The 24,789-nt window shown below is 34.5% G+C and overlaps 4 protein-coding genes across 7 annotated transcripts; all 4 read right to left on the bottom strand.

Annotated features, from left to right (window-relative positions):
* Nucleotides 1–107: 107 nt before the first annotated feature.
* LOC142531773 (protein FLX-like 3) lies at nucleotides 108–12,942 on the bottom strand. 4 transcript variants are annotated; one of them, XR_012816363.1, is made up of 8 exons: nucleotides 12,806–12,915; nucleotides 12,594–12,655; nucleotides 9,058–9,595; nucleotides 8,795–8,940; nucleotides 7,511–7,593; nucleotides 7,221–7,406; nucleotides 3,965–4,018; nucleotides 108–470 (listed from the first exon to the last, which is right to left on the bottom strand). XR_012816363.1 is itself a non-coding variant. In XM_075638027.1 (5 exons), the coding sequence occupies exons 2-5, from the start codon at nucleotides 9,582–9,584 to the stop codon at nucleotides 7,323–7,325; spliced, it is 840 nt and encodes a 279-aa protein (XP_075494142.1). In that variant the 5' UTR covers nucleotides 9,585–9,595; nucleotides 12,806–12,942; the 3' UTR covers nucleotides 6,978–7,322. The 4 variants fall into 4 exon arrangements, 1 of the variants encoding a protein (XP_075494142.1); XR_012816362.1 differs by lacking the exon at nucleotides 12,594–12,655 and having other exon boundaries at nucleotides 12,806–12,942; XR_012816364.1 differs by lacking the exons at nucleotides 108–470; nucleotides 12,594–12,655 and adding an exon at nucleotides 3,482–3,631 and having other exon boundaries at nucleotides 12,806–12,942.
* Nucleotides 12,943–16,256: 3,314 nt separating this feature from the next.
* On the bottom strand, nucleotides 16,257–19,143 carry LOC142531258 (replication protein A 70 kDa DNA-binding subunit B-like). Its single transcript, XM_075637353.1, has 9 exons — nucleotides 18,752–19,143; nucleotides 18,163–18,430; nucleotides 17,983–18,082; nucleotides 17,788–17,912; nucleotides 17,636–17,717; nucleotides 17,287–17,404; nucleotides 17,010–17,167; nucleotides 16,809–16,929; nucleotides 16,257–16,730 (listed from the first exon to the last, which is right to left on the bottom strand). Exons 1-9 carry the CDS (start codon nucleotides 18,899–18,901, stop codon nucleotides 16,293–16,295), a joined length of 1,560 nt encoding a protein of 519 aa, XP_075493468.1. The 5' UTR covers nucleotides 18,902–19,143; the 3' UTR covers nucleotides 16,257–16,292.
* Nucleotides 19,144–20,319: 1,176 nt separating this feature from the next.
* On the bottom strand, nucleotides 20,320–21,858 carry LOC142530533 (uncharacterized). The gene has a single exon (XM_075636366.1). It carries the CDS (start codon nucleotides 21,856–21,858, stop codon nucleotides 20,320–20,322), a length of 1,539 nt encoding a protein of 512 aa, XP_075492481.1.
* A 41-nt stretch (nucleotides 21,859–21,899) lies between these two features.
* LOC142530532 (uncharacterized) lies at nucleotides 21,900–24,787 on the bottom strand. Its single transcript, XM_075636365.1, has 2 exons — nucleotides 23,950–24,787; nucleotides 21,900–23,551 (listed from the first exon to the last, which is right to left on the bottom strand). Exons 1-2 carry the CDS (start codon nucleotides 24,785–24,787, stop codon nucleotides 21,900–21,902), a joined length of 2,490 nt encoding a protein of 829 aa, XP_075492480.1.
* Between the last annotated feature and the right edge of the window lie 2 nt (nucleotides 24,788–24,789).

Genomic DNA, 24,789 nt, shown 5'->3' with positions numbered 1-24,789 from the left:
TAGTTTCCTTTGGTTTTTAACATACGTAACAAACACATCAATCTGCTTCGAATTTTCAAGAAATACCGAAGAGTAAGTTCAAATGGAGTTTTGATTGGAAAATAATCTTCTTTTCTTCGCGGAAGTCGCAAAATATTGGCATGGAAAAAGCTGAGGTTCAAAAATTACAATAAGAATGCAATTTACCGCATCCGACGAAGAAACTTGAAACTAAAAAAAATATCAAGCTTCTTCTCGCGGAGAGCATCTACATGAGCCGTCTGCCCATCAGCTCCTGGTAGGTGACACGGGTTTTATCCCATAGATTTCATCAGCAAATTCCATGTTACACTGGAAGAAGTTCGGGGAACTACTCCGCGTGTATTGCCAACCATTGGATTGTGGTAATAAGCGGATTTCATCATTTCTCAGCACCAGTTTCACAAATTGAAAGTAGAATTTGTAGTTCAACGGTAGGTGCCAGGCGAAATCTGCATAAAGAAATCAATTAGAAATTTAGAATTGCCAACAACAAAACAATAATAACAGGGCCAATTTATTCAAAAAAAAATGTTTATGCATTTGTAATTTTTCCACACAAAAATCAGTTTGAGACCCCTCTGCTCAAAATGCACTAAAGCAACCCTGCCCGTGCACCGCAACTAAAATTTGAAGTTTGCCCCTGACCAATACCACTGGTGGATAATGGCACATATACCACCCTTTATAAAACCTAAAAAATAGAATACCCTGTATTAAATTAATGATTTTTCACACCCTGTGTTTTGAAAAATGAGCACAAAACCCCTGGCATATTCAGTCGTGCTTGTGTATGCACTTTGTAAGTAAATATTAATATGCCAGCAATTTTAAATCTCATTTTTCAAAACAAGGGTTGGGGGGGGGGGGGGGGGGGGGGGGGTAAAAGACTATTATTTTAATATAGGGGGTGTTGTGCCTGGTGGTATATCAAATTACCCCGCTAGTGTCCATAATAAACAAATAAGGCAGGCTTTTTACAAGGTAAAGAAAAGAAGTTTCGTGCTAGTGCTACGCCGCAACAAAGTTAACTAAAGATGCCCGATATTGGAAAAAAAAAAAGTACTTTGGGTTGAAAACCCCAACAGATCAAAACACTCATATTCAGTTTGTATTGGCAGTCAAAAACCTAACGTCCCAGGTATAAACATTTTTCTACAGGCAAAAAAGAAGAGGAACCTCATGGTCGTCCTTCCTGAATTCAGAACATGTAATACAAAATCATCAAAATTTCTATGGCTTTCTTCTATTCAATTATTCATTCAGCACATAATGACGGCATCTCGAATTATGAGAATTTAACCAAATTATGCCATTTTGGTTAATTCAGGGTGTCCTTAACTAGTAATGTAAACGAACCAAACAGCTCGCAAGCTATTCGGAGTTTAGCTCGATGAAAAGCTCGTTCTTTTAATCTTATCAAGCCGACCCGAGCTCGAACATAAGGATATTGGGCTCGTGAGCTCGGGAGCCTGTTCGTCGAAAACATGTTAGTGTATATGTGTCGCAAGCTCAAGCTTGAGTTTGGCACGTTTATCTGTTTCGAGCTTGGCTCGTCTACATAATCGTGAATATGCTTGTCTACCATGACTCGTGAGCTCGAGCTCAGCTCATTCGTTGAGTTCACAAATAAAATTATTAGTATTAATGCATTTGTAAGGATTTGATTATTTGAAAACAAGACCTTGTTGAAAGAAGATGTGATTTACACTACTTAACCACAATTGTTTTTTAAATTTAATTTGCAGATCACTATACTAAAATATTCATTAAACACATAAAATAACATAACAGAACATAAAACAAATGCACCAAGTTATCCTCTTTTCTCCCTCCAAAATTTAAACCACTAGGCAGGTTTAGTAAATCTATAAATTATTATACTAAAATATTATTTTTAAAAAAACATAATTATACATAAAACTCAACAAAACATATCAACGACTTCATTTAAAAACACTGAACCATTAAAATAATATGAACTTGCACTACTAAGCCGATTGCAAATTTGAATAAACTTGTATATATTATGCCGAAACATTCTTTTAAAAACTAGCATAATAAATAAAAAAATATAATCTAAATCTTATAACGACATTGCCGTCAGCTGGCGCACAAATCCTAAGAACTCGTGGACTTATCAGTATCACTCAACTATAGTGATTAGTCTTTCCTCTCGTTATACCTTCTTTTTAATCCACACATCCGCGGGGGAAACTAGAAGAGAAGAGTCTGTCGACGCACCTGTCTTGAGGAATCCCTAACGGGTGACGTCGAACAAAGACATAGATCACATGTCATTCGTGCAAGGAGGAAAGCTTCTTATCGGGTTGCACATTGGCATATCTAAAAATATTAATTAAATAATTATATATAATCAAGAAAATTCATAGTATAATAACATAATTTTATAGGTTTATAGTAATAAAAATAAACTTATCATTAATCAAATAAATTGTAAAATCAAATTTTAGTATGGTATGAACCATTTCCAGTAAATTACATGAGATTGATAAATTTGCTACAACTAAGAAATGTTCATTGATGTACCGAGTTTTCGTTTTTTTTAGTTGTTAGATTGGTTGTTTTGGCTATATATTAATAAATTTACCCTTTTCTGTCTTAATTTAAAATTAGTTTATAGATATACAATAAATAATATACATTTTATTGTATCTCGAGCTCGATTCTATCTTTAACGAGCTAGAATTAAGCTCAAACGTTAGCTCAATTGTATATTTGACGAGCTCGAAAACGAACTCGCTTAACGAGCTTAGCTCGAGTCAAACTCGTTAAACATAATAAATGAGCTATTAACAAACCAATCTCGAGCTATTCAAGAGCTTTGTAATTTCAAACGATTCGAGCTCGAACCTCTGATAAAAGCTCGATTCGAGTCATAGTTGTCAAAAGGCGAGCGCCTCCGCCTATGGCGAGGACCTTGCACCTGGGACCCCAGGCGCAATGATTCATTAAGGCAAGCCTAGGCACTCACCTGGACTAGCCTTGGAAGTTGTGATTTTTCTTTTTTACTTGTTTAAGGCAAAAAGCCCAAACCCTAGCAACCCAACGTCGGAATCAGAAGAAGAGAGCTCTGAACAGAAGGACGAGGTGAGGGCATCTACATCCAAAACAACTAGAAAAGAATGATTTCACATCTTTAGGATGAAGAGGACGAAAAAATTGATGTTGATCAAGAAAATGATGAAGACTAAGAAAAATACAAGTCCGAAAGTTCTGGGGTCTCTGATGATTCGATGGAAGAAGATGAATTTTATTTGGATGATTGAATAATTTTAATCATGTTACAAATTACTATGAACTTATTAATTATTTTTTTTGTTGTGTGAAACCGTGACTTAATTATCTCATATATTAATATATTTATTCTAAGATAAATACATTTTTAAAAAATTTAAAAATGTGAGCCTCACTTCAATAAGGTGCGTGACTTGCCTTGCGCCTCAGGCTCCATGGCCCTTGTGCGCCTTGGCGCGTCTTGCGCTCTTGACAACTATGATTCGAGCTCAAGCTTATATATATCTTAAACGAGCCGAACAAGAGCTCGAGCCTAATATTGTTCGGCTCGATTTGGTTCGTTTACATCCTTATCCTAACAGAATTTTAGTGTGTCAAATTAGAATAACAAAATATTTGACAAGTATTCATGTGCCCACAGTGGGTAACTGAAGGAGTTTGGAGAATTCTCAATGCAGACACATCTGAATCACATGCATAGACCCACATAAATTTGTACTTCCTAAGTATCAAGACATTATTTTATTTCCATTATTTTTATTGACTTTCCAGATCAAACAAAACATCGCGAGACTGATTTTTTTGGAATAGAAACATTCATAAAGCCAGATAAAATAAATCACCAATCAACGATCAAAGAAACTCAGTTTGCAACCGTTATTTTGGAACCTATGGTCAAAACATGTACCTGGTCCAATTACCATATCTTTCAGGAGAATTTCGATAAAAGCAATTTCCCAATCTGCAAGAAGAGCAAACAGAAACAGTAAATATGTGTTAGAGAAAACGATGACAGTAATAAAACTAAAGGTGAGACTTCTAAAAACATAACAAGAAAAATTATAGCCAAAACAACCATTTGATATCCTTGAACAACACTATTAATTCGATAAAGTAATCAAAAGAGAAAGCAAGAGCCAACTCGATAATCCTAAACAAAATCATCGAAGTATTCACAACAGAAACAGACATGGCTGGACGCAATAAAATGTTACCCTTGATTCGCCTAGGGAATTTGGAATTCAAACACTAACTTTGGTAATACCTCCAAGAAAATATATTCCTCCTTGACCAACTTTCTAATAGATTATAATCCAATCACCACAGATGATTATGTCGCAAGTCATCCCAAAACAAGTAACAACAATGGAAATGTGTGGATTGCTTAACCTGGTATTGTGGCCTGCTCACTTGTCTCCGCTAAAAATGTTAAGAGAAACAACATTACACCACCAAGATTGCTTTGACATAATATTCCTATGGATAATTAACTCCCGAAATTCATTAGATCACTGCATATAAAGACTTCTCCAAAGCCCAAACTCTAATCAATCTGTCCCCCTCCAATGGTGGCTGGAACAAGCATGTAATAGAAGACCAACTTAAAGGCCACTTGCACCAAATTATAAATTCAACATGTGATAATAATAAAAATAGGGTCTCGTCACCTACAATAACTTCATGCACGGTGTCTTATTGCATCATTGAGAACATCATTCGATTCAATCCATATTAATCTCCTTTCTATCGACTATGAGATAAGAGTTTTCATTGTCTCAAAGGATACTTCCCAGGAGATAATCGGTTCTATAATTTCTTTTAAACTGTACAAGCAGAAACCTCTGAATAACCAGATTGGTGAAAATCACACAGATGGTAAACCAATAACATATCTGCCGATAATATAGATGATGAGGCCAATCGATTACATGATGAATGTTGCATGGGGAAGTTCTAATTCAGTTCACCTATCCAAACATATCACAACTTCGTGGAATAGATCCCATGTTAACACACCAAACCAGCTCAGATATTTTCTCATATTTCCTAGCTCCAAAAACCTAAGATCGCATTTCCTGGAGAACCACGGCAAAGCCGCTTACTATCTCCTTGCCTTTCTGTTTTTTTGTGAATCTTGGAATTGAAAATAACAAGAGGGAAAGGGAGCCAGAGCGAAAAAACCATATAATTTGGAAAAACGGTAATACTATACCTGCACTCAACTATCAAACTTCTCAATTACATTCAGCATGATGAAAATGTTAAGCATTATATTAAACCAGATCAGGACAAATAATTCAAGAAGTCCTTACGCAGTCTTGATTAAGAGAAGGCAACTGTATGAGCCAGTGACGGGAAGGGGAAGGGGAAGGGGAAGGGGAAGCACCCGAGCATAATCATATAGATATAAATTACAAACTAGTCATGACACATTACCTATTTAACAGGAGGATACTTGCCTATGTAGTGAAGCCAGCTTCATCATACAGCAGCCATCACCACTTCTTCTTTCCGTTGTTCCACGATCATGGTGACTTATAGGGCACCTTGTTTACCACAGAGATAGCAAAAGCTACTCGACTACATAGAAAGCATCCAGGGAAACACAAAAATGGCAACTAAATGGGAACTTCTTGCTCATTTGCAAGGTGCTACTATTGCTAAAGTCTGGACAGGCCGAAAGATGAAACGACGAGTCAAATAAATAAGAACAGATTCGACACTTGCAGCAGTAAGCCTATATAGGCAGTTCCTAGGTGCTCCTTCAAAGAAAATGAAGTGAACTTTCCAACTTCCAGTGACCAAAATTATGACTAAACCATGAAAATATTTCATTTCCCAGCTTCTCAGATGTCACTAAACAAGCTCTCTGGATGAGCCCTATAAAAATTCTAATAGCAGCACCATATCAATACAACAGTCGCACAGGTAACTCCAGCGCAAGATATTCGACCTAAACTAGTATTGCACAACCTTCCAGAGATTTCTTTGCAGCATATCGGCGATTCAATGGAATAATCATTCCTAAACACGGTTTTTACCGACATATAACAGAAACTCATTCTCATTCACAGCAAATATCTTACTATAACACGCCCAAAACAAAATTAAGACACGATCTTGGTGGTCAAAGTTCAGTTGTGGATCGAGATCACAAAGGCAGCGGCAATTTTCCAGTGGTAACTGGAGTCTTTAATCCATGACAAAAAATATCACAAACCTCAATATTTGCATAAGTTTACTCTATCGGATATGCTGCTATAAAGATCAGATCTGTCGACATGCATCTCTGTCTTAACAAAGACCAAATCCAAGCTCCTATGCCAATGAAAAGTAGCACACATCACATTCTAACTGGTTAGATACAGAAATATGATTTCCATTAGATCCTCTCGGGGCATTCAAATGAAAATTTTTATTATTATATATTTGGTTTCACGGCAACCTTCTAGGTGAACTATCTATCCACTACAACTTGAAAAGATACCGCATATCAAATTAACTCTTACGAAGCATCTAAGGACATTCTAATTCAACAAATTTCCCCGAGAAGCCAAACAAGCAAGTGACTCCTTATGTCAAGATCACGCCATGGCCGCATCTTTCGTGTGATTCAAAACGGATTAAATATGGAGAAAAGTCATCAATAGCTCGAAAGGAACCTCCACCAACATTACAATGTTTGGCTTTTTCACATAACCAAATTCACTACAAAAAGCATAAAGTACATCGTCTGCAGTACATTTTCACCACCAAACCATTTCAACTCCATTCGAGCGACCTCTGGATGGAAAACTCTCCCTCAACCATAAAATCACACCTCTTCTCTCAAAACTGCTTAACTTCGACGAGAAATCCACCCTGCAACTTCATCAATCGTACATCTAATCTAGAAACCAACCAACAAGATGCAGAGATGATTTTTTTTTTAAAGAGGATGTATATATGATTTAATGACGTAATGATTTGATAAAACAGAAACTGCGAAACCACAAATTTAAGGCAAAAACCAGCCAAGGCAGCATGAAAATGCTATTGAGCGGAATTAGAGTCATATAAAGACAGATGATAGCATAAGATAAAAGATAGAAGTGTTAATCTCCTATAAAGGTAAGTAAAGGCATAAATTTATATATAATTAGGCTACTGGTCTTAGTACGCACAAATTCATGAAATCACACTCTCTTTCACTTCACTATTGAGCTTCAGAAAACAAGACTCTTGATTTAAGCTCACAAGAGGTTTCCTTCACATCCATCCACATCTCAACGTCGAGTCATCCGCGGTTTTTCAAGGCCACCCCAGGAAGCAGAACCTGATCCATATGGACCAACCTTATTTATAGCACCCTGTAACAAAACAGTAAAGGTCAAAAAACAAAATAGCTCCTCACACAAAATGTCTCAAGTGAAAAAGAATGAAAATCTGGTGTATTTGATTATTAAATCTAAACCTGATGAATCCCATATTCATTTTCGTAAGGAGCAGGAAAGCTAGAACTGGGATTGCCGAACTCCATCATTCCAAACGGTCCACCTTAACAGCCAGATAGGCAAAATCAAGATGATGAATATAACAACATAAGCACGATAATAAGTTAAATTTAGCGTCAAACAGACTAATTGAATAAATCGTAGAGGATGGATTGATAAAAGGAGAGGATGATTTTCAAGAATACAAATATATATATATATATATGGTTGCTGTCAAAAGGAATTTAAGCCCTTTCCAAGTCAATAACAGTCATGCTAGAAAATTTCATTTAGCCTAGTTGATGTAATAGAGGTCTGCCACCGCTAATAACAAACAAAACAATTAGCTGAATAGGGAACAAATGACAAAAATTTCAGTCCAAAGGTGGTGGTAGGCAATCATTTACACCGTTCACCTTTTATTATAAGGCTTATATTACACCATAGAACATTCAAAGCTTGCAGACACACGACCAAAAGTAACTTTTGGAATAAACCATCTGCATGTTATTGGCATATTTATTGCTGTCCTACTATCATATAAATGAACTTAAGAATGAGGAACATGCAAGTAAACAATAATCTATTAACCACAAATTCTGGGCCAAATTAAGCAAAAGTAATTAGTACCAAAAGCCACATTAGCAACCCAAATTAAGCAATTCGTTAAAAATCATGAACCTCCAGCAAACGGAAGACTTTTCGGTATTACTAAGTTGCAGTTTAGAGGTTAACAAGACCAAATAACTTGAAAATTTTGATCAACAACATGGTGAAGTTTGCATTTTTAAATTCAGAAAGGAAAATAATAAGGAAAAGCACCAAGTAACATTGGAATATATGTACTAGATAGCAAATGACAAACAAACAGAAAAGTCTCATTTCTCCTAAAGAAGTCTAAAGTATATGACTTGTTCCAAAACCATTACAACAATCTACATAGTAAATGAAGAAAATATATGAAAAAAATATATGTTGAATTCTGAACCAACAGATACTATACAACTATGTAACAGAAAATGTACTCACTATCCAGTAATAGAATAACATAAACTGTGAACTGGAAAGGAGATGGGCATTTCTATGTAGCAAGTTAGCAATGGACCACAAATAGTATCAAAAAGCATTATCAAATCTCAATATATTCATTTCACAAGAGGAAAACAAGAAGAGAGACTGGAAAGTTTTCACAATTTTCATTTAAAATAAGTGTCATGCGAAGTTTGAAAAAGCCTTGCAAAAACATGACATGAAAAAGTATCCACCTGAACTCCAAGATCTAGCACCAGAATTTGCCAGCTCAGAACGAAGCTTTTCAACATCACGTGCCATTGTGACCATGTTCTTTTCCATTGCCTGTCTCTGTTCTCTCAGCTCAATGTTTGCATTCTTTTCGTAATCAATGGCATTTCTAAACATCAATGGCACTTGATTAAGGTTCGAAAATATCATGAAAACATAAAAAAAATTCCTAACAAAAAGAGGTGAAAAAACTTTCATAGAAATATGAAAAATTGCGAGACGAAACTTAGCGCGCAACAGTTCCTGATGCAGTCCATCGATCTCAGTCCTCAAAACAGGAATGTGACGGTTATCACGTTGCAGCTTTGCGAGTTCTTGAGAGAGAGAATGAACCTTCGCAGACAAATCTTGCTTAATGGTGCTCAGTCTCTGAACTTCAGCTCGAAGTTGTGCTGCTTCACTTTTTAGAGGCTCGGTTGCACGAAGATCGGCCTTCAGCTTCATACTCCTTTCCGTAAGCTCCCTAGATTGCAGGTCTTGTTCAGTGTGAATATCAGCAATGGCAAGATTCATGCGGCGGACCTCTTCCTTAGCAGCAGTTAACTCTCGTTCTAAAGAAATTCGATCCTCAAAAAGTCTACGGTTTTCACCCAGAAGTCTGCGAAGCTCAACATGTTGGATTTCAAGTTCTTCCTCTAACAGAGCAGGATGAGGAGGAACTGGACGGGCCAAAGGTACTCGAACAATAGGTCCTTCTGGGGGATATCCACGCCTGTGATCGAATGATTCACGAGCACGATTTCTTCCTGCCATCTCAACTTAGACTGCAAAGAGACATGTATTCGTGAGATTGGAACAAAAAGAAATCACACAGATAACAAGTTCCAAAGGCAAAGCTAAAACTTAGTTCAGCAACATGGTAGCAACACTACAAGATCATGCTGCACTCCACAGTAAGTTTAAGAGTGTTGGTGCTTCGGTCAAATAACGAGAGGTAAAAACAACTTTTTGAAGGGAGGCAGTCCCCTTATCAAAGATCCTTCAGGACCCACGATCATGCCATTAAATAAAATAAAACAACTTGTCAATAGGAATCAGTTGATAATTGATTTAATCAAAACTTTTGTGTATATTAAGATGGATGTGTGGCAAAACGGGCAAGGATAGATTAGGAATGAAAAGAGTATGAACTATTTAGGTGTAGTCCCAAAATTAGGGACATAAGTCTAACATGATTTGGTCATATGAAGAAGAGACTAAACAAGGCCCCAATCTAACATCTCTTAGATTGACAAGTTAATGGAAGGAGTTGATGGAATAATAGGTCATTGAAAACTTAGATAAATGTGGTTAAGTAGGGTATCTTGGTTTAAGAGATGGCACGTGGGAAAATTTAAAAAACTAATATCTATGATGAACGGGAAGGCAAAATCATATCGTTTCATTTCAACCACATCGCACATTGCAACAAAGCAACGAGCAGATCCATAATTTCACATAATTACATTTCCACATCTTATAGGAGAAAGTATAGACCTCAACAGTTTGACTCATTATCTGACTAAACTCAATTGAAGCACAAGGTTGATACTCATGGGTATGTTTGGAAGTTACAGTGATTTTCAGTTTCTTGTCTGTGCTCGAGGAACAACGTTTTTTGTTTTCGAGAAACAACTAAATAGGTGTCTCTTAGGAAGTAAAAAGTTTTTCACTCAAAGATAGAAACAATTTACGTTCTGGAGTACTCCCACACACTTTTCGATGTCAAAACACTAAAAAGGTAATAGACCAACGGGAGATCACTTTTATGTGTGTGATTATATTAATTAACATTCTAATAAATAAATCAAAAGTAACACCCATAAAACATTTTTTAGGTAATGCAATAATATAAAGAAAAACAATCAATGTACATTAAATAACAAAAACAAAAATGACTAAAAAAAAGTTATCATGTAGGATACACAACATAGTTATTACCATTTAATTAAAATAACAGTCAAAATATTTGTGATATTACAACTACAAATTATATTGAAATAACTCTTATCTTTACCAGAATGATTTCTAACTATAGCTATTCACATTGTTTCAAATTTATGTCTAAATTGTTTTTGCTTTGTATCATTCACAATATTCTATTAATTATAAACTTAGTAATGTATGAGTGAGCTTAAGAAAATATTATTCTGTTTACAATGATGATGAAAAAACGTTAATTATATCATTGAAACAAACGAAAAACACCAACAGAACACAAACAAAAACAGTTGACTATTTAAGGTTATGCTAATACATACTGTGAATCCAGAAACAGGTAACACAACTGATATTAAACCTAGAAATTAACATCAGTTTGCCTGAACAAATTGTAAGCATGATGGTAAAGGAAGCTAATAAGTGTTATATCTGCTTGTCATTACACATTGTAAGCATATGACAGTGAGGACAGCTGTTAAAAAAAATTCATGCAACGTGCCACACTCTAAACAAGTTGAAACACCCAATCATCTTGAAGAATCTGCACAATGCAGAACGGTGGTAAATACACATGGTTTTTATCTTTAAAGAGAACGATCAACCTCAACCTCAGGTATAATGCGCAGCGCGCTGGGAATGTTGACTATCTCATAGAGAGTCAGTGGTGATAACTGCGATTTGTTTAGACACAAATGCCAAGACAAAGCATACGATCAGTATATAAGACAGCATTCGTCTTCTTCGGAACTGAATTTATAGACCTACATTGATTCAAACAGAGAACCAAACCAACCATTTATAGCTTTCCCAATTTATTATTTTTGGTATTCAAGGACCGGAGGATGGATTGGTTTTCATGTAAGTACAATACACATGGACCAAACAATATTATGCCATAAATATCAGTATTACTTGCACTGCTAACAATTTAACCGTAAAAAAAATGGTTCACTAATTTCCCCAAATAGATCCAACAAATGACAATTTTGTTCAAACTTCAGCCTAATAGAACAAATGTTGAAAACAAAGATGAAGCGATTCCGAGGAACATATAAAAAACCCGTAAATTCATCGACCCACAATTGACAACTCTAATTTTCAAAGTTAGCGCGACCCATCTAAGCTGTTTTACCTCAATTTAAGAAAAAAAACAACTAACTCCAATTTAAAGTATAAAAAACGAGTCCATGCACTTCTTTCCAATTTTGCTATCTCCGATAAAAGTGAGAGCCAATTAATAACCACCCCTTTCGAGAAATATCACTTGTGAGGTATTGAATGTTACGAAAACAAACATAGAAGCGGCAACCATCACAACAACACTGAGAATCATGAATAGTAATAAACTCTGACAAAGTTCTAATATCAACACCACAAATACGAAATGGAATGAGATCCCAATCAAATTATTAGTGCTCCGTCTACCACTAACAACACGGTACAGCATATCCTAGATGGGGTAGCCACTAACAGCTGATGGAAAAAAGTAACAACATTAAGTTTACATAGAAAACAGAATGCAGAATCAACAACCTAAAATCCAAACAAAAACATAAAAAGCCATGCAATATGTGGAAGTATCAACAGTCAAATACATACCCGTGATAAAATAAATGTCACTTTCATTAGTTACGAAACCATAGACCAATCACCAACACAAAACCCAGTTAAATTATCAGAAGAACAATAATCAATCCGCGTAATTTAGCATGGTTGATCAAAACAAAAAAACAAATAAATAATGCATATAGAGCATAAACCATAACCTAAGAAAACCAAAATCACCAGATACTAAATCTAAGAATAATAAACAACAAACGGATATAAAGATGTTCAGAGTACATGATCTTGATGATCTCATTCAACAGTTCACCCAAATTTAGAGCCTCGGACATATGATTCGCCTACAAATAACTATTTTAGGGAAAAACAAGAACAAAACAGTCGAACAATCATCTCGGTCTTTACATAACCATTGAACCTAACATCACCCATGAGCCTCCTCCAAATAATTGAAAATCGAGCGAAAAATACGATTGGTTTGAATTTCACACCTTACACGTGAGAAGCAGTACCTCTCTCTCGGTGGAGAGAAAAATAACTTGAGGGTTATTTATCTAGGGTTTGAAGACAAAAATTAATGCCTTGGACAAACGTTCTACGCTGCCTCAGAAACGACACCGTCTTCTGTTGAAAGTTGGAGTAACTACGATTACAGGTAGGATTAGGGGACTTATGGGCCATCGAGCAAGGCCACAGCTTTGGGCCGACCCAACTTCGAAATTTTCTTTTTGTTATGTTTTTATTTTAATTTAAAAAATTTAACGATTATGTTACAGATGAAGTGTTGCAAATAATTATTGAGATAAAATGATTTGAGATAAAATTTTCATTTATCATGTTATCAATTATTCGAACTCTGTAAATGTACTCTATAAATAGAAGTCTATAATACTCTCGAAGAAACACAATATTTAGATTGATGTTGATGCTCCTGAATTGACACAAATTTTAATATTTATAATTTATATTAATACCGAGAAGTAGCAGAATATTGAAATTTAATATTGAAGCTCTTGAAATATTTATGTTGATATATTGACAAATCTACGAATAAAATATAAAGATCTAAGATTTATCAATATATAATAAAAATATTGAGCTTCCAAGGTTTGTCAAAATTCTTGAAAATTTTTTATCGGTCTGGTCTGTCAACAATATTTATCTAAGATATAAAATTTGTCAATATTCAAGAAGAATATTGATTGAATGCAAATTAAAAAGGTAAAAATTTGTGTGAGACGATGTCACAGGTCGTATTTTGTGAGACATGTCTCTTATTTGGGTCATCTATGAAAAATTATTATTTTTTATACTAAGAGTATTAATTTTTATTGTGAATATCGGTAGGGTTGATGTAAGGCCCGAGATTTTATTACCGTAATCCGAGATTAATCTGAAATGGTTTATTTATTAATTGAGATGATTATGGATGAAACGGATCAGACCAGGAGAGCCGAAAGAAGATTTGACATTTTGTGTAAGAAGAGAGTTCGGCGCACATGCGCGGCGGAATGCGCGCACATGCGCGGAACGTCCAGAGAGTTCGGCGCACATGCGCGGTGGAAGGCGCGCATATGCGCGAGTATTGAAATGCCGAGACAGTAGGTCTCGCGCATATGCGCGACTTATGTGCGCGCATATGCGCGAGCAGTCCAGTAGCCAACGTTTTGAAACAGAAGCTTTGGCACATATGCACCGGATTGAGGCGCGCATATGCGCCAGTAGTTGCGAAGCCGAGCATTGAGACCAGTAGGTCTCGCGCATATGCGCCATTTGGAGTCGCGCTATATATATATATATATATATATTATATATATATATATATATGTAACAAACGTTAATTCTCATAAAAGAAGAAAGAAAAATCGAAACTTCAGAGAATTTTCAAGATTGTGATATTAGATTTTGAGTTGCGAGAAATCCGTCCGTCTGTTTTTGAATCCGACTTCAGTACCGAGTTTCTATCAACGCAGGCTACAACTGGACGTAAGTTTTGTTACGTTTAGATACGATTTGAAATTATGATGTTGTCAGAATTGTATATGAATCATATATGGTGTTTCTGATACAGTGGACATCGTATAATCGAAGTCAAATTAAAGAACGGACTGATTATGTAATTGTTATGATTTTTGGAATTGATTAATTAAGATTCGATATCAGATTTGTATTATCATTGAAATTATGAGTTATACCGGTATTGATTATGAGTTCTGGTATTATTTCTGAGATGTTGGGATTTACGGGGTTATCGAGACTGTATTGGTATGCCGTCGAAACATCTGTGGGTGGATATTGATCAGATTCAGTAGTGACTTCGATTATACCGGGATGTCATCGATATGGATTAGATTGTGTCTTGATTCGATATTGATCAGATTATGTTTGATTTGTGTATTGATCAGAACAGGCTTTGAAGTAAGCGGTATATTGACACGGTCTATTTGATACTGTTATTTCAGATTTGATATGGACAGAGTTGAATTCAGGACTTCTTCTTCGTCAGAGCGAGAAGATAAAGGTATAAATTAATGTTGAGTTGGGATTGCACAACTCGAGTAAGGTTTGGCTCGAGTTTCCCTAAATCACATACTTTACCTTATTGTATTGCTTTGATTGATGTACTTGTTCTCTTGATTTATAGACAACAGGTATTAGATGAGTAATCTTGTGACAGAAGTACCTGATAGTGGTGGGATCGTCACGGGCACATTGCACGATGTCACAAGATAGTGTATTGGCGATAGTGCCAAAGTCTGTCACCGGATGTTTGGCTATCGATGTGGATAGAAATGTAGCTTCTTCTATTACTGGTGATCGGTACCGTATCGATGTGGATAGAATTATAACTTCTTCTATTACTGATGATCGATATTATATCGATGTGGATAGAATCGGAGTTTCTTCTATTACTGGTGATCGATACTATACCGATGTGGATAGAATCCGAGCTTCTTCTATTACTGGTGATCGATACCCTATCGACGTGGATAGAACTGGAGTCTTTTCTATTACTGTTGGTCGATATGGGAATGCCAACTTCTGGAAACCGGGATCCCTAGACTATGATTGAGTCTAGTCTTAAATGTGGAGTCATGAGTCTAATTGACAGTAATATTGATTTATGTTGATTATGTTCCTGAATATGGTACATGATGAATTATGTTCCTGATGATGGTACATGTTTAGAATAGGATTTATTCTTGATATGGATTTATATTCTGATCTGAATACATGTTAGACATAACTGTTATATGATTTTATATTGTTTTTATGATTGCATGTATACATGATTTATACTGAGAATGTAATTCTCACCGGAGTTATCCGGCTGTTGTCTTGTTTGTATGTGTGCATGGCAACAGGTGGGATAGGATCATGGTCAAGAAGAGAAAGAGGCTGGACTAGATAGCGTGGAGATCCGGGCTTCGAAGCAACTTAGGATTCAGCACTGATATATAGTTGAACCTAGTTGAATGCTTGTAGAGAATACAAGATTTGTATGTTATATTTAATATGTAATTTGAATTGAATTACATTACGTTTCCGCTATGTATTTTAAAAAAAATTTAGACCCTGTTTATTATAATTGTTTGAATTATTCCTAAAGACGATTAAGAAATGAATTAGCGTCCGGGTCCCCACAGTTGACCCGTCTCACAGATAAATATTCGTGAGACGGTCTCACAAGAGATCTACTCAATTAAAAATATATTGCTTTTATGTACACTAGTAAAAAGCACGTGCGTTGCACGTGATATCCCGATGATTATTGTCGAAATTTTGTGTGTGCAAACTATAAGTTAAATTATATAATTAAAAATTATCTATAAAAGAACATGATGATATATAATCAGTTAATGAAAATAATAATTATTTAAAAATGCAAACACAAATATTTATTAATAAGAAAAATTTAATATAAGACAAAAATTGAAAAAACATTAAAAAAGCATAGCGCAATAAGTTACGATGGAATCAAATTTTTTCTTGCTTGATCTTCACAAATGCCACATTTTGTGTGTTATTTTTTGTTTTGACTTGTCTCTTTCTCTTCATGGAGGAAGAAAGCTTGTCATCATCTTCAATCAGGATGTGGGTACTTCTTTTCGCATCATCAGATAATTTTTTGTTGTTTTGTTGGCTTCGTGTCTTGGACATAGAACTCTGTTTGATGTTTTTTCTCTTTATAAAAGTAGCAATTTTTTCATCATCTTCCATATGAATTTGAGCATTTGCATTGACATCTTCGATTTTTTCTGATTTGTGCTTTTGCAGGGGCTTTTGGAATCCTTCAACTACAATAGAAGAGGTTGCATTATTGGTCGGAGTCTTTTCAGTAAATTTGAAAAGAAAGTTGTATTCTTCCTTTTCTGGCATTTCAAGGGCCATATAATATGGCGAAGCACTTGCATCCTACACAAAACCAAACACAAGTTAGTGATAGAGTTTTAAAGTTTGGGTGTTATTTGGAGTAATGTGGTTTAAACTAACCTCAGCGACAGACTTGATATAGTCTTTCACTGGACAACCAATAAAAGCAGCAGCTACGTCTTCAAACATTGTAATTTTTATATTGTTATTGTCTTTTTTGACATTGATCGTAACTCGATACCTGTACATGTGACAATATGATAAAAATATAAATGTATGCTATTATTTCATGTATAAAAAACAAATATGATGGATTTATACCTCGGCACTACTTCCGCAAGTATATGAACGCATTTGGTACAAGTTGTCGCATCTTTTGTTTTAATAATAGCCCTCGAACAATTGTTACAAGCTTCATACCAAGGGTTAAATCTGTTTTCAACTTCAAGTACATATCCTTTGAAAGAGTAGTATGTGTTCTAGTTCATTAGAACATAAGATCGATACAATCGATAAACCAAATAAAATTAGTGTTTTGGAAAAATGGGAGGAAAAATTAGCGTAATAAAAGGAAAAAATTGTGGAATTTTTCTCTTACCTCGGTTAAACTTTTGCGTTCATTGAGCAATTGATTGATGGTGATTTCTTTAGAACATTTCAGTTTAGTAGCCAGCCACAAATTATCGAGATTGTGGTCTTTGAAACCCGAGTTCAGCCTGTTTGTCAAAAACAACAAGAAGTATTAGTAAAAAAAAAATGTTACTATAAGATATTTCAACAAAAGTGAATTTTCGACTTGTTACGACGCAATCAATATGTTTTTTTTCATAGATTAAATTATACAACACTTTTATCAACTTGGCTCATTCTAAATTTCAATTATTATAGGCATGCGTACAAATTAAAATATTAATGCTTGGGGAAATAATAGAATTCAATTTGCTCACCATAAATTTAAGTTCTCTGATTCGGTGCATGGTGGGTTTAGATATATTGTAGTAGTATAAGTGGATTTCAATTGAACCGTGTCTGTGGAAAAAAACTGAGAAGTGAGTATTTTAAGTATTGATCAATACATTTATAATATAATCGACAATACCTTGGTAAGGTTGTCTTTTCATATTTGAGAAAGCAATTATTGGCTTCTCATTCACCATTTCCTCTAACCATTGGCCTTCATTGAAGGCGAGATCGTCCCACAAATTTATTGTAACAGTATCATGTCTGAGAAAAATTACGACAATATAACATATTTTCTAAAAGAATCGAAATGTAATAAAATGGTTGTACGCACAGAAGGTTCATCAATATGACTTCTCTCCTACAGCCTGTGCTATTGTCATTCCTACGAAACTGGATCGATTGCTTGACTTTCATGATGACACCTATGACATCTAGTAAAGAACGGATGTTAATTAGTTATAGTAATAAAATAAATGATATATTTACAAATCAAATAATTGTTGAGAACTACCGAGTGGTTGAGCATCTTGTGAAGATTGCTTAATGTCCCCAAACTCACAAAAACTGAAAGTGTAGTTAGAGAAAATGATAATATTATCTGTTTCTGTGATTGTTGTATTGTTTTGTAGGACCAGCTCAATTTTCGGATTGATGTTCGGGAAATTATTGTTAATTTCCCTTATGTCTGGATTAGATATGAGGTAACTTATGTTGAACTTGAGTTGTTCATGGAAATATTGCATGGCATTGGCAAAAACAATCCCATATATCATAGTACCCTGCAACAAATAAGGGAATAGAAAAACGGGAAAAAAAACCAAAAAATGCGATATCAATCAATTTAGAAGACAAAATATACACCTCCAATTTTTTTAGAACTTTAAATTGTAACGAATATTCTGACAATGTTTATATAGTATAATCTATATAGTGATGAGGACTCGTGATTAGTATAGCTCGTGCAATATATGAATAACGATAAGAACCAAAAAAATTTAAACCAATGAACTGTTTATGAAGTGGAAAACCACGTAAATATACTTCACATAGTGCTAGTATCACATAATTTAGAAGTTTTCATAAAAAAATATTAATAATACCTCTTCATCCAAAAATATTATCTTCCGGATTGGTTTCGAATTTGCCTTTGAAAATAGGCTGCTTCCTTGTCGAAGAACCTTAAGCACGAGCATAGTAGCCTTTTGATTTGGCTGCAGAGAAGTAATAGAAGATAATTCTGAAGCAGCCATTGAAACAAAGTTGTTTAATTTTAAGACAAAGAAGAAGAAAAGTTTTAAGCGTTTGAATTCGTAGAATAACCTTTCTTTATATATAGGTAGTCTCACTTAAAACACATTAATTACATATAATTTTTTCCAAAATACAATTAAGTCAGGTATAACCAGCTATAACAAAATGAAGATTCGGCCGTTTTAAATTTGAAAATTTGAAATGTGACCAATAGTATTTCTTATTGTTGGGGAAAAAATAAATAAAATATTTATACTTATCTTCTCTTTTGAACCAAGCGGTGGATGAGTATCGATATTGTGGAAACATCTGTCCCAATTTTCTCAAACATCCTATGAGAATAAATGATGAAATGTAATATGAAATTGATTATCTACGTGGGAATGCATAATTAGATCAATTATGTTTAAATGAATGTATAATTTAAAAAAAAAGAAGATGCTATTTTTTATTTTAAAATGCATATATATATATATATATATATATAATTGTTGTAATTGATTTATATTATTTTATATTCTAAATAGGAGAAAAAAACCACGTTACAAAAAAATCTATTACATTAACTAAATAAATTCATATTTGGTCGGGTGAAAACAATGCTTGATATCTAAATATGAGCGTACAATGAAAAATATATATTTGAACATTTAAAATAAATAACGTATCGTTGGTTCCATAAAAAAATAAAAAAATATATTAAATACAGATAAATTATTTTTATGTATTGCCTAGACTTTGGAGTCTGCCCTCATAAACCAAATTAAAAGCAATGAAAAATAGCATTTAAAAAAATTAGGCAATAAATTAATGATTGAAATATAATGAATAACCAATGAATGCAAACTAAATAAATAGTTTCGCAGAATAATAAGACTCCAATCCAGTAGAAGTAAACAGAATGAATTCAAGCACACATTATAATCATTATTTACCCTGCATAAAATAATTTTTCAGCAAAAATAAAAGTAAAACTTAAACTTGAAAATAACTTACAATTTTAGAGCTTTTACAATGAATTTTTGAGCATATGGGAAATAATATTTTTTGAAAGTTAAGTGAAATAATATCATTTGTAGTTGGGGAAGATATTATATATTTAAAATTTTAAATCAATTTGTTGATCAGTCATGATGGAAACGAAATAAATATTCCTTTTGTATATGTGAAATGAAATAAGAACAAAATAAGTTCATATTTTACCATCTTGGGTTTGTTGAAGTTCACGATGACACATGATCTTGATAGATGTCCTTTGTTTCTGCACATCAAAAGCAAAAACATTTGGGTATTCAGTTAAGTTGTAAGCAAATAAATTGTTATAAATGACTACAATGTTCCCTATATTAGAAATCATCACGGGAAAAAGGAAATGTAGATTTGCATATTTTATTGAAAAAAACATAAAGTAAATACCTCAAGCAAGAACTTGATGGTACACCACATTTCTTGTCCATGTGTCACCAATGCTTGTGTTTGTGCTTGGTTTAATTAAGACTTTTGTATTTGCCATTGAAGTACCTCGAGATAGTGCAACATACAATTGTCCATGTGAAAATACAGGTTGGGGTAAATATACGCCAACGAATGGTATAGTTTGTCCTTGCGCTTTATTAATTGTCATTGTGAAACACAATCGAATTGGAAATTGCTTTCTTCTGAATTGGAAAGGGTAGCCTTCATTTTCTGCAGGAGATAAAGGTATTCTCGGAATGAAAACATGTTTTCCGGTATGATGGCCAACTGTGATTTCTGCGTGGATGACATTATCTTGGAATCCTCGACATACCATTCTCGTCCCATTGCACAATCCATCTGATGGATCGAGATTCCTCAACAACATAATAGTACAATTCTTTTTCAAAACCAAACGATGAGGAGGCATGCCATTTGGAGTTAATGAGTTAAGAAATTCCGACGGATAAAAATTTTGAGTGTCATCAACTGCTTCATCAAAACTTGTGAAAGTTCTGGTCTCACCAGGGAATGATTGAATTATTTTATCATTCAACTTGTCAACATACTCATTCTTTGATGCAAGTATAGCTCTATTTGTCATGTAATCAGCCGACTGGAAATTTTTCTCTATATTTGGGACAATATGATCAATAAGCTTTTGTTCAGAGGAATCATCATCATCATAATCATCATCATATTTTATAATCATATCATCTGGAATTTTGATATTGCCATCCGCATCTGAACATTCAGTACCGTTGCCCACACGTAGCAAGAAATCACTAAACAAAGGATCTGATCTTGCTCGCATGTTTTCTGAAAGAGTTAGATGAGAAATTTGTTCGTATAAATACGATTTCACCAAACTTGCATTAATAGTTTCTTGAATAGATGCTTTAGGAACAACCGGTAGAACTTGCATAAAATCACCCCCAAGAACAACCACTTTTCCACCGAACGGTTTCTGGATTCCTGTTAAGTCTCGTAAACTTCTGTCAACTGCTTCAATTGCTAACCGTTTTGCCATCGGTGCCTCATCCCATATGATTAAATGTGTTCTTCTACATAACTCTGCAAGTCCGCTTTGTTTCGATTTTGTACAATAACTTTTATCATGCAAGTCAATGGGAATTTTAAATCGTGAATGGGCTGTCCGACCACCCGGCAATATCGATGCTGCAACTCCTGAAGTTGCTGTAGCAAGTGCTATCATTTTTCTTGATCTTACATTGGCCAATAAAGCACGGTATAAATAAGTTTTCCCTGTTCCTCCAGGTCCATCGACAAAGAATAATCTATTTTTGTTTGCATCTAAACAATCAATTATTGTAAAGAATGCCTTTCGTTGTGCTGTATTCAGGTTGGATTGAGCTAAGTAATCTTCATCTGGAATGTTAACGGCCAACTCATCGAGAATTTCTCGAGGGATTACTTCACTTGGTCCATCTATTGGAGTTGTTACTTTTGGCAGGTCATATAGTCCAATATCTTTGCCCATGCTTTCTAGAAGCATACTGAGACTTTGTAATGTTTTTGCCGTCAATAATCCCCTGCATATAGAATTGTTTTTTTGAAGTCTTCGGACATTGCTTCAAAGTAAGTCTCCCATAGTTTTCTGACATCTGTTGGCTCACAATATACCAAAATCGTTGCAAACAATCTTCGTAATGCGTGTGGCATTTGGAAGCTAACGGCCTCATTTAAAAACTCAAAAATACTTTTATCTGATTCAAGCAGACCTCTTCTTTGTGCAGCCTCTTTGAAAGTAAAACAAATATTTCCGTCGACTGTTAACAGATTGTCAAATGAAGTTGGACCTCTAACATGATTAAGTAACAATCTTAAATAATATCTTTCACCTTCCACGGGATTAGCTCCATTTACACGACCAATGACTTTCCCTTTTTTCCTTTGTTGCCAAAACTTGTTCTTTTTATCCCACACATAATATTCTGGAAATTCACTATATAAAAGAGCTTTCGTTCTATCATTTGTTGCGCACATCTGAAAAAATTCTGTTAGCATTGTTTTTGAGACATGCTCCCACTGTAGTACATTTCTCAGACTTTGATTCTTCCAAAAGGTGACACATTGTTTATTTGGCAAGTGCAGTGGCAAATTAATCACTGCTGGGGATATCTCATTGAGGTCAAACTCAAATATCCTCCAAACAGCTTCTTGTGCTGACACCCATCTTGCATCTTGGAAGTTTTTAATCTCATCTATCACGTTTTCTCCATCTTCATGAGCAATATGAACTGCCACTTTATCATGTCCTTTATAAATATATTTGTATAGGTATTTCACAGCTGTCAATCCAGAGCAAACTTCCACATTAATGTGACAATCATACCTTAACAGGAGATAAGAATTATGAGGAACCACCCATTGGGTATTAAGCTTTGCTCTTCTCACATCTATTATTTGGCCATTGTTTCTTCTTCTATATATTGGATATTCATCTTTTCCTTGTGTTGTAGTTTGACAAAATAGCCTTGGATAATGACTTTTGCATTGTCCATTAACCATGCAAGAATTTTTTTTGTTCATATCTCCACAAGGACCATGTATCATATGTTTTACAACCAAATCATGTAGCCGAGGATGTGTATCTTTGTTAGGAAGTTCCGCAGATACATAATAATCAAACTGATCAGGAGTATTTATTTTGTAGGCAGGTTTTAGTATGACCAACATGTGAACATGAGGCAATCCCCTTTTTTGAAACTCAATTACATAGACATATGCAGCGACTTTTCCAAATATTTCTTTTTTGATTATCTGAGTTTTCAAATCATGTAATTTTGCTCGAAAAACCCTTGACGTTAAGTCTGGCCGGTCCTGAGCTTTTTGTCCTTCTTTAAGATTATCCTTTATCTCTTTCCATTCTGGATTACAAGTCATTGTAATTAAGAGATCCGGTTTACCAAATGTTCTCACTAATGCCATCGCATCAAGATATCTACGTCGCATATCTCTTGGGCCTCCGATAAAAGATGCTGGTAGTACAATTCTTTGGCCAACTTCACTGCCTCTAGTTTCTCCTCTAATAATGCTGTCTACTATACCTTGATAAAACTCAGCTCTCATCTCAGCCTGATTTCTTCGATAATAGTCCAACCTAGTCGTTTCAAGCTTTATATACATATCTACTATGTACTGTTGGAACAATCTACCCGCATATAGAAGAACTGATGTCAAATGATCTCTCATTTGTAACTTATAACAATAATATTCTCAACATGATACCATTTTATTGCTTTCTTTACTGATACCTATGATAATATGAAGGAAAAAATAAAACATCAGTAGAATAAAAAAGCTATTAAATTTTTAATATCAAATGGTTATTAGCGCAAGAAACACATGCAATGTTGGTGTAAACATTTTAATTCAAATTCAACGTCAATACTTTGTAATTTATATTAATAAATGTGAAAATGATTAATTGCACAAATAACATATTAGTATTTTGTTTGGTTTAATTAGTTTTAATTATAGATTGGTGCACAAACATATATCAATGGTATCAATAAGCATAGAAAATATAGATTACACATAGTAACGCAAAAAAAATTAATAAAAGTACCTTGTTGTTCCTGGTTAAGTATATCTTCAATGGACGAAAATGTAGTTTCTCCTGTGGAAGTTTGTTTGTTGCCACATACACTTGAACCGGTCGTGTATTTCGGAATATTTTGGTGCCAACCATTTTCTCCAAGTGGAAAAAGAAGTGGATATTGTAATGGATCATAACATCCGAAATAGTGTTTAATTCTATGATAATCATCATTATGTCCATGGATAATAATATCTCTATCATATGGTATATTAGGATTGTTTCCTTCAATCCAAATTGCTGCAACTTGGTCAGCTGTTGGCGAATTGTAACAACGTTGATCGAGCCCCGCATTTTGACGAATATGTAGATTTATTTTGTCAATACAAGGAATATCATTTATCCTCCGCAACAATTCCGCATAAGGGTTATTTCCCATAACTTTCATTAAGGCTTTCATAGTATCTTCATTAATCTGGGAGTTGTCCATTATATTCATTCTACTGTGTAGTTCATTGTCAATATCCCAGAAATATAATTGAAAATGAGAAGGTCCACCTTCATTAGGCACTAAAGACGGAAGGTTGTGAAATATTTGGCCTAAGGCTCTAAAAGTGTAAACCCCACGGCTCGAAGATGCTAGTTCTTTATCAATCTTAACACCCAATGAAGTGAATGAGAATATACTATTGTAAGCTCGCACATTTTTCCGAAATTGCATAGCTTCTGTTGATTCATAGTCAATGAATAAATTGAGCAAATCAGGTGGCACTTCTGTTGCTGCGAGCTTTATCTTGCCATTATCGCAACAAAAAGTTGGAGGCTCGAATTGAAATTTCTTAGCATCACAATAACAACATATATGCATCG

This window comes from Primulina tabacum, chromosome 17, assembly GCF_025594145.1.
Source record: "Primulina tabacum isolate GXHZ01 chromosome 17, ASM2559414v2, whole genome shotgun sequence".
Taxonomy (NCBI): domain Eukaryota; kingdom Viridiplantae; phylum Streptophyta; class Magnoliopsida; order Lamiales; family Gesneriaceae; genus Primulina; species Primulina tabacum.
The sequence above is the reverse complement of the archived record's forward strand: the minus strand, read 5'-3'. Positions and strand labels throughout refer to the sequence as shown.

Bases quoted from the DNA above. Each gene is read 5' to 3' on its own strand.
- LOC142531773 (XM_075638027.1), bottom strand. From the start codon at position 9,584: ATGGCAGGAAGAAATCGTGCTCGTGAATCATTCGATCACAGGCGTGGA. The intron at 8,941-9,057 runs GTTTCGTCTCGC...ATTGATGTTTAG, and splicing joins CAGGAACTGTTGCGCGCTAA to AAATGCCATTGATTACGAAA. The intron at 7,407-7,510 runs GTTTAGATTTAA...GTTTTGTTACAG, and splicing joins ATGAATATGGGATTCATCAG to GGTGCTATAAATAAGGTTGG.
- LOC142531258 (XM_075637353.1), bottom strand. From the start codon at position 18,901: ATGGCTGCTTCAGAATTATCTTCTATTACTTCTCTGCAGCCAAATCAA. The intron at 17,913-17,982 runs GTGCGTACAACC...AATTTTTCTCAG, and splicing joins GTCATATTGATGAACCTTCT to ACATGATACTGTTACAATAA. The intron at 16,731-16,808 runs GTTAGTTTAAAC...GGTTTTGTGTAG, and splicing joins ATATCAAGTCTGTCGCTGAG to GATGCAAGTGCTTCGCCATA.
- LOC142530533 (XM_075636366.1), bottom strand. From the start codon at position 21,858: ATGGGCAAAGATATTGGACTATATGACCTGCCAAAAGTAACAACTCCA.
- LOC142530532 (XM_075636365.1), bottom strand. From the start codon at position 24,787: ATGCATATATGTTGTTATTGTGATGCTAAGAAATTTCAATTCGAGCCT. The intron at 23,552-23,949 runs GTACTTTTATTA...ATTTGACATCAG, and splicing joins ACTTAACCAGGAACAACAAG to TTCTTCTATATGCGGGTAGA.